At 51.9% G+C, this 9,747-nt stretch overlaps 1 protein-coding gene across 1 annotated transcript in view; it reads left to right on the top strand.

Moving 5' to 3' along the window:
* The first annotated feature begins 3,904 nt into the window (after positions 1–3,904).
* Positions 3,905–9,747, top strand: part of CCN4 (cellular communication network factor 4) — a 28,461-nt gene continuing 22,618 nt past the window's right edge. The window contains exon 1 of the mRNA XM_029223023.1: positions 3,905–4,005. Coding sequence (XP_029078856.1) covers positions 3,934–4,005 — 72 coding nt within the window. The 5' untranslated portion in view covers positions 3,905–3,933. The remainder of the gene's footprint in view (positions 4,006–9,747) is intronic.

Below are 9,747 nucleotides of genomic sequence, written 5' to 3'. Positions count from 1 at the left end.
GCCCCGTCTTTCCTGTACTCCTGAGCTTCCTCTTTCCACAAATGGACTCTGAAGACCTACTATGTGCTACGCAGACTTCCAGGCACTTTGAGAAGCAGAGGCACATGGTCTTGCTGGTCTCTTCCTCTAGGCCTGCCTGCCTTCCTCCTTTTCTTCCTTCCTTCCTTTTATTTCCTCCCTCCCTCCTTTTCTTCCTTCCTTCCTCAATCCATCCCTCCCATCACCACATCATTCGTCTGCTTCCTTCATTCATCTGGCCCTTCACTTGAAGTCTGCCTCTAACACGTGCTGTGCCGGGTTCTGCGTGTTGCTGGGCTTCAGCCTAGAGAGGCAGATAGGTGTTAGCCTGGCCTTGCCCGTGGATCTCATAGCCCAGGAGGGAGACAGTCAATAGCGGAACAAACAAGCAGTGGCGCTTGGGCCAGGGCGGTGAAGGAAGGCAGTGGGTGATGGAGCTGAAGAGTTAGGCAGAGTGGTCCGAGAAGGGGCACACGGATGCGGAAAACTAAAAATGAGGAGCCCATCCTGGGGAGACCTGGGAAATGGAATATTCCTAACAGTGGAATCATCTACTCATATATTCAGTCATTTGTCCATCTGCCCATCTGTCTGTCCAGCTACTGTATTCATTCATTCCTGCATTTATTCCCTTATTGGTTCCACTCATGAGACAGCTTCATCTACTTGGAAAAAAAATTGTTTTGGAGTCACACAGGTCTAAGTCCTGATGACAATTTTGCCATGCGTGAGCCAAATGGCTGGGGAAATTTATTTCATCTCTCCATGCCTCAGTTTCCTCATCTGTAGAATGGGCATGAGATGACTTGAGATGAGGATGCAGTGAAATGGCAAGTGTCTCCAGGGGCGCAATAGATGCTCCATAAATGCAGCTACTGTTCCAGTCACCACCAGCCAGTTACTTAGAGATTGCCCAGCTCATGAGCGGGAAGTGCCAGGTCCTGGACCCACACTCACCAAGGCTGACCCCAGACACACACCCAGGCTGCAACACGAGGTCTGCCAAGACGCCTAAGCCCTGACGTAGGATGGGCACAAGGCCACCCAATCAGACCGGCCTGGGCTGCGACCCATCCTGGCTCCTGCACTCGCAAATGCTGGGACACGCCAAATTGTCTGCTTAGGGGGCCTCCCGACAATCACACAGGGTAGGCACTAATATTCTCCTGCTTCTTCAAGCAAACAAAACTGAACACAGAGACGGCTTCCCTGGTGGCGCAGTGGTTGAGAGCCCGCCTGCTGATGCAGGGGACACGGGTTCGTGCCCCGGTCCGGGAAGATCCCACATGCCGCGGAGCGGCTGGGCCCGTGAGCCACGGCCGCTGAGCCTGCGCATCCGGAGCCTCTGCTCCACGACGGGAGAGGCCACAACAGTGAGAGGCCCACGTACCGCAAAAAAAAAAAAAGAAAAGAAAAAACTGAGCACAGAGAGACTGCCGGTTGTCCAAGGCCCACAGGTGAGCAGCAGGGCTGCGGTGGCGCCCCAGGCGCTTTCCCTCCTAACCCACTGCCCTGCCTGGCTCACTGTGTCAGCTGTCAGCTTGCTGCAGGTTTCCTTGGCAATGAAGAACGGCAGCTGAGCCATCTGAGGTTCACCGGCAGGCACAAGGGGCCAGCATTTCGATCATGATTTGGGGGATCTGTTGCAAGTGCTTGTTGCAATCAGACTTCCTAAAAGCGATCCTGGCATTCTCTGGGCTCAGCTTTACTCTTACTACAGAACATTGAGGGACTTTAGCCGGTGAAGCCGGCTTGGAAGGGCTCAGTCGCTGTCAGGGTTCAAAGACTTTGGTTCCAGCCCCCCTCCTGCCCCTACTTTAGTGCATGTCCTGACATCACCTGGCATCTCTGAGTTCCCGCTTCCCCTCCCCCATAACATGGGGTAGTAATACCGTCCACCTTGTGGTCATGAGCTATCTCTTAGTACAGGGCCTCTACATACCTGGTGCTCATCAAAGGGTCACTGAACCTGGATTAGCACCTAACACTTTGGGTGATTCCTTTAATGACACTTTTCCGCAGTGCTTGCCTCATGGAATTTGTTTTAAGAGCATCAAGTGAGTTCATGAGAAGAAAATGAGGATTGATGTTTACTGGGCAGTTTCTTTGTGACAGATACCCCACTGCCACTTTACATACATGATTTCTACAAATCCCGTATATTCATTAGGATTATATGAGCAAATTACTCTTAATCTATGGCTTAAGCAATAAGTCATCAAATTAATTCATACAGTGGGAAGTCTGAAGGTCCAGGTTAAATTCAGTAACACCTTAAGTTCCAAGGACCCAGGTTCTTTCCCTCCTTCTGCTCTACCATCCTCAGCATGTTGGCTTTTCATCCTCCAGCTTGTGCCTTATATGCACAAGATGACTGCTGCAGCTCCAGCCATCAACTTTGAACTCAAGGAAGAAAGAGAATGCATAGAGAAGATTTTTCTCCTCCTGAGGAATGGAGTCCTTTCTAGGAGGCCCCAGCAGAGTCCTCTTTCTGTCTCATTGGCCAGAATTGGGTGAGAGGCCCACCCCTAAGTCAATGAATGGAGAGATCATCAGAGTCACCTCTTATGGAGGTTGTGTCTATGGTCATATTCTCCCTCCACAGGCACAAGCCTGCCACCACCTCCGAGCAGACACACATCGTTCAGCATCCCCTTGTGTATGTTACAGTAAAAGGGAAGAGATGGCGTAATTGTTATGAAAACCACAGGGGAGAGAGTTCCCACTGAGGTCCAGAGATGAGAATTTTCTGGGGTGTGAGAGGAACAGCAAGGAGTCCACCGAGGCTGAGTGTAGCGCAGGGGAGGGAGAATGGAAGGAGAAGAGATGAGGGAGGCTGCTGGCCTGGAGGCCACGCAAGGGCTGGGAATGCCATGCTAAGTCAATGGGCAGGCTTTGGGAGGCTGGAGCCAGGAGACCGCCATCACCTTGGTTCCATTTGCCAAGGATTGTTCTGGTGGCTCTGAGAAGTGTGGACGTAATGAACAGGAGACTGGGGGACCAGTCAGGAGGCTGTGGCTGAGGTCCACGTGGGGATGAGCGGGCTGGACGAGGGCAGACCAGGCTCCAAAGGAGACCCCTCACCAGTGTGGCAAGTGTCCAGCAAGGGGTGAAGGCCAGGCACCCCAACCCACCAGGGGTAACAGGCACCCAGACATGGGGAGACAGCTCCAGTACCCAAGGGCTTCAGGCTAAAAGCAGGGGCGGGAACGCCTGTAAATTGGAAACCAGAGATTTAATTTGTAGAGGAGGTGATGATGGTAACCAGGGCCCCAGCCCTGAGCTCATTTGTGAATTCATACCATTTCATGATCAGTGGACTAAAGCCACCCTCCTTTGCTTGCAGCCAGGGAGAGAGGAGTGAAAGATGACAAATGCAAACCAGAAGTAGGAGCAGCCGGGAGGGAATGGAAGGGAGTTTATTTTCTCCACTGGGAGCGCTTTCAAAGCCCGTGCCAGCGCTGGCCCCTGTAACTGTATCTCCACCTCCGCCTGGTACCCTCCCACCATCTCCCCCGCCCCACCTTTGAGAAACGCCTAGGCAGGATGACCCCAGCTCCTTCTGTGAGAATTTACCGCCCTGATGTGAAATCATAGCCCTGTAACTTTCCCTTTAAGAGCTGTCAGAGCCGGGGAGGCTGGCCAAGCTTGGGCTGGAGGTGGGGACAGAGGGAAGAAAGAAAAAAAAAAAAAGAGAGAGAGAGAGAGAGGCAGGAAAAGTTTTTTCAGAGGAAAATGCAGGGTTTGTCCTTAACCCTGACGTCAGATCTTGCTTTAATAAAACCCCCTCAGGGCTGCGGGAAGAGGCATATCTGGCACTCCCGATGGGCCAGGTCAGTCTCGGCCCAGCTCCCCCGAGAGGTGGCCGGATCCTCTGGGCTGCTCCGTAGATGCCTTGGCCACTGACCTCCAGGCATGAGGTGGTTCCTGCCGTGGGCGCTGGTGGCAGTGACAGCAGTAGGAGCAGTGGGCAGCACCCCGGCCATGGTGAGTCCTGCCCGGAGGGGCATGGAGAGGGGTCCCAGCTCCCATCTCCACCGGTCCTGCTGCATGGGTGGGCAGGATGAGAAGGGCTGGAATGTTAGGGGGCAGGGAGGTGTCCACTGAGGAGCAAGGGCGAGGCCCAGGGTGAGGAGTAGGGCTGCTGGGGACAGCTGATCCCGGCAAGGGGAGGAGCAGAGCCAGCACCTGGGGAAACAAAACGAACAGGACTTCCACGCCTTTTATTCCCACCTGAAATGCAGCAGAAAGGGACACTCAAAGGAACAGAGTCAGGGAGCCTGGACACCAGACGTAGGAATGCCCAGACTGGCTGTGTGACCTTGGGCTAGTCACTCACCCTCTCTGAGCAGCATAAAGTAAGGAAAACTATTGTTAGACTTCTAGTCTTTGAGTTTGGAAAATGAGTTTCCAAGTGTCGGAGATGCTACAAGGCAGGGGGTGGGGGGGTGGGGGAGTTAGAAAAGGCCAAGAAAAGTTGGAAGGGATAATATCAGCTCTCAACAAAAGCACTAACTTGCGCAAATAGTGCTTGTGCTGATTCTCTAACCCAAATGCGGCCGCCTTGGGCTTGCACAGCCCTCTACAGTTTATGAAGCATGTACATTCGGGTCTGCAGAGGAAGCCCGCTGTTTCAGGGGAACCCTAAGGGTTCTCTCTCTCCCACCTCCATCCCAAGGCACACGGAGGGGAAGGGAGGAAGGTCTGCACCTCCGAGAAGCCAGGGAGTAAGACACGTGGCAGCACAGAGCCAGGCGGCTGGCTCGAGGCTTGGAGCAGGCACAGGGCGGGCAGGAGGTGGGCAGCTGTGAAGAGCTTCTGAATCCAAGATCCCACAGCCCGGGCCAGGGCCTGCTGCCAGTAGTAAGGCCAAGAGAACGAGGGAGGATGGCAAGAGGGAGTTTATTACCCATGGACAGCTTTCTTGGGGACTGATGTGCCCCACTCCTAGATGAGGAAGCTGAGGCTTGGGGGTAAGCTACTTGCCCGTGGGCTCAAAGACGCTGGTTCTGAATCAACCAGATCTGAGGCTGAGAGCTGACGGCTGACCACAGGCCAGTTGCTCATAGGCGCTGGGTGATGGATATTCCTCCAAGCACGGTAGTGTGCATTGATGAGATCAGGGAGGGCGTCTGGGTGACTTGCTGTTAAATCCTCCGTAACTTGTGCGGCTTCTGAATGTAGCTGGTGCTGAACCATCCTACCAAAAAAAAAAAAAGAAGAAGGGACTTCCCTGGCAGTCCAGTGGTTAAGACTCTGCCCCCCCAATTCAGGGAGCACGGGTTCCATCCCTGGTCAGGGAACTTTTAGGGAGTTTGGAGTTTGGGGTTGACATGTACACACTGCTGTATTTAAAATGGACGACCAACAAGGACCTACTGTAGAGCACAGGGAACTCTGCTCAATATTCTATAATAAGCTAACTGGGAAAAGGATTTGAAAAAGAATAGATACATTATACGTATAACCGAATCACTGTGCTGTACACCTGAAACTAACACAACATTGTTAATCAAGTATGCTCCAATATAAAATAAAAAGTTTTTTAAAAAAGGATATTAATTCCATTTTACAAATGAAAGAAATGGAGACAGGGCAAATAAGGGACTTGCCCAGGGTCTCACAATTAATAAGTGGGACGGCTCAAACTCAGATCGTTTCCTGCCAAATCCCACTCTCTCTTCCATAGCTTTCCTGAAAACTGAAGCACCCAGAAGATACCATATCAGCCTTTATTTCAGGGTTGCAATGTCTGGGAGGACAGGGGGTGGATGGAGAAGAGGTGAGAGGGGTAGGGTAGTGAGGTCTGAGTGAGGAGAAGGAGAGAAGTATGTGGGGGGGTCCAAGTACACGGGAACCCCAGGTACCTCCTCAGAGCAATCTGCAGTAGGGAAGAGGGGGTACAGGCCCACAGGCTCAGCCGAGGGGACGCACAGCACAGGAGCTGGGAGTCCAGACAGACCCAGGCAGCAGGATGGAGGGAAGGTTTCTGGGAGGAGACAAGGTACCTCTCTTCGGTGCCCCTGTCCGGGGACCTTCTGTGGGGACCCATACTTCCCCCCTGCAACACTGTTATCTGATTCAAGAGCTCTCCGGATAGAGCCTTAACCCCCCAGTGAGGGCTGGGAGACAAAGGTCAACCTGTACTTTCCTTCAGAGCCAAGTTCCATCTGTGGTCATCTTCCCCAAACTCATACATAAAGGGAATGTGAGTCCATTCAAGGTCCCACTGAGGTTTTAATGGAAAAAAATAATGATAGATGTGTCCATGTGGAAGAAAAGGTTCATGAGAATTGCCAAGAAAACTTCTAGGAAGTCGAATTGTGAGGGGGGACTTGCCCTGTCAGATAGTAAAACATTATCGAAAAGTTCCGTAATTGAAGGAGGAAGAGGCCAACCCAGGAAGAGATAAATCCAGGAGCGGGACAGGGCAGTGAGCTCAGAAACGTAGCCAAGTGTACTCAGGAATGTAACATATGATAAAGGTGAGCTACAGAAAGACCTTGTTTTTCCATCTCTTTGTTCTTTTCTTCCTTCTACATGTAGTAAGTACCTCCCTTGTGCTAAGAGAGAGGGTCTACATTTGGGGGGGGGGTTGCCAAGCACCGCGCCAAAGCCTATATATTTATATACGTAAGACCTTCCTCAGTTCATCCACGTGACATTTATGATTATTTATTAAGCACCTCCTAAATTCTCATAGCAATACTGTTAAGCAGATGTAATCACCTTCCTTTGTAGATAAAAACTAAAGCTCAGAGAGGTTAAGTAATTTGCCCAAGGTCACACAGCTAGTAATCTGTGGAGCTGACCTTTGAACCTAGGTCAGCTCTCAACAACACAGCCTCTTGCCTCCCTGGTCCATGTACTTCTGCAAATATGAGAAGCACAAAGTCCGTGACCCTACTGAGCTTACAGCAAGTCCCCTAACCACTCGGACATTCCCGTCCTCTCTTGTTAATCGGGGCTGACAACCCGAGCCCCATCAAGTTCCCCGTTGCCGAGGAGTGAACACAGGGCTGCTTGAGGGAAGCCTCTCAGAAGCATATGACCAGGTACATGAACGCTGTGCTGATAAATTCCAGGGCACACATTAGGTCTCTGGTTGTCTGTGTACAGCTGAGACCCATATACCTTCTGCCATAGAAATGTGTGTTGGTGTGCACAGGGGTAAAAGCATGCATGTGCAAGTGACTGTGGCTTGTCTGAAGGTATAAAGCCCCATGGGGTGTGTGTGTGTGTGTGTGTGTGTGTGTGTGTGTGTGTGTGTGTGCTTGAGGATACGTGGGCTGAGTGTGAAATGCAAACCCACTTTCAACCCCTCAGACCAACTACAGAATCACGTGGCCCCGGGTAAGTGGCACATCCCTTTGAAAAGTTTGCAGGAGCATAAGCAACATGGCTTCTTTACACTTCCTGTGTATAGCTGGGATGTGAGCTAGCATTTCAAACCCCACACCCACCAGCTCCCTGCTCAGAGCCTCTTCCGTCAGATTGGACACTCTGCTCCCAGCTCTGGGCCCCTCCCGCCCACTGCTTGTCCAGGATGCTGGCGAGAGCGCAGCTCGGGCTGGCATTTTCCACCTGGGCACGGCCCTTGGTGAGGGCTCACCCTCTGGAATGGGCACGGGAACGGTGCTCCTTGGGAGACCCGATCCTGACCTTGGGCTGGGCAGTACCTCCAGGCTGTCAGCGTTATCACCTCCAGGTTTCAGGAAAGGCCAGGAGGCTGTCTTTGTACAAACAGAAACCCTGGAATTCCTCCCAGGAAGCTTTGCCATCTCTCTGAGCGCTGGGAAGGGGCTGCTACACACACTGTAGGTTACATATGGGAGCAGGGAGGTGAGCCAGCAGTGGTCCAGGGTGGGATCGTGGGAGGAGCTGGGAGGGATGCCAACCACAACCCAGGAAGTAAAGCCGGGTAGGAAGGCCCACAAGAGAACCGTATAACACTGCAGACGTCTGCGGGCAAGGCTTCAGCACACTGTTCATTCATTCAGCAGCTCCCGTGGAGCACAGTCTGTCCCAGTAACATGGATGACGATGAGGGCTAACACTGATCCAGCGCTCACTGTGTCCTGGGCACTGTATCCGCTGCATCTGCGTACATCAGCTCCCTTGAAAACCACACACCTACAAGGCAGGCTTATTAGAGTCCAGACCTGCACTGCCCAACCAATAGCCACTTGTTACATGAGGCCGCTGGGCAGCTGAGATGTGGCTGGTCCCAGCTGAGCCGAAAGGCTAAAATACACACTGGATTTCAAAGACTTAGTGTGAATACAAGACCGTGAAATTCTCATGATAATTTTTTCTGTTGACTCCATGTTGAAATGATAATACTTTCAAGATATTGGGCTAAACAAAATATATCATGAAAATAAATTTCACCTTTACGTTTTAGTGTGGCTGCTAGAAAATGTAAAATTCCATTCAGAGCTCACATTATGTTTTACTAGACAGTGTTGTCCTGGAAAGACACAAGTGTACATAGAACGGTCGTAATAGGTGGGGAAGGGAAAATACTGAGCTCCTCTCCTTGCAAGCTGTGCACCCTCAGACAAGTAACCCAGCCTCTCTGAGCCAATTTCTTCATCTGTAAAATGGCATAATGTTAGTACTCACTTCTTGGGTGCTAATCCTCTTGGGAGGCTTAAAGAATAAAGGGTAAAGACCCCAGGCTCAGTACCAGGTGGGCAAGGGCGGGGGCAGAATAATTGGTGGGCTGTGCTGGGCTCAGTGCTGAGCTGGTCTTCAGAAGATCTCGAGGTTTCCTGGCCAGCTTCCCAGAACATGTAGAGGGAGTCAGTGAACGCTTCTGGATTATCACGTAGGAGAAAGAAATACTGATGGTGATGGTGGTGATAATGTTGATGGTGATGGTGGTGATGGTGAGGCTTGAAGGGGAGACTTGTGTCTTACAACCCTGAGTCAGGTTGACAATGACAGTGATTTTCATAGCCCATCCATTCACTTGTTCCATGGGTGTTAACAGTGCGGCTATGTGCCCAGACCCTTCCTATTTCTAGAGATGTGGCGATAGATGGTTAACTCAGTCCCTACCGACAAGGACGGCTCACGTGTTGGAGGTAGATTTTTTTCCCTAGCACAGACGAATGTGTTGAAAATCTGACAGGGAAGCTTAGAGGGCTTGCAGAAGAAAAAAACCTAACGTTGGGGCCCTGAGCCTGAATTCCTGGGGAGACCTCCCACCTCCCACCCCCACCCCCACCTGTACATTAACTGGCACCTTGAAGATTCTTACACACACATGGTTTCCAAAACCATCGAATTAGAGAGACTCTGGTATCTCCTCCAGCCGCGACGTCCTGATAATCTACCAGCTCTCCTACGTTTCTTCCTTCCATCATGGCGGGGGCGGGGTGGGGGGGAAGAGAGACAGAATCAGAGAAGGAACTGGGCCTCTCAAATGTGAATAATGGGCATTCCAGGGGATGTGATAAAATCTGCTCATCTCATCCCCCTAATCTGGAAGCAAGTCCAGGCTTGGGGCATGGGCCTGGGCTCTGCTCGGCCTTGGTGGTGGTATAAGGGGGAAGACGGAGGAAACGAGAGCCCAGGCCCAAAGGACAGGAAGGGAGGGGTCCTCCCCTGCCCCTCCCATAATCCTGCATCGGGTCTTAGAGTGGAGAGAAGGGCCATGTGCCCTGAGCCCGCCCAGGGCTGAAAGGGGCAGGAGGAAGGAAGTGGTCTAAGGGTGGAGGAATA

The sequence above is a fragment of the Monodon monoceros genome, unplaced genomic scaffold (assembly GCF_005190385.1).
Source record: "Monodon monoceros isolate NGI ecotype Baffin Bay Population unplaced genomic scaffold, NGI_Narwhal_1 Super_Scaffold_14, whole genome shotgun sequence".
NCBI lineage: Eukaryota > Metazoa > Chordata > Mammalia > Artiodactyla > Monodontidae > Monodon > Monodon monoceros.
Note: the sequence above shows the minus strand (reverse complement) of the source record. Positions and strands in the feature narration are given on the sequence as shown.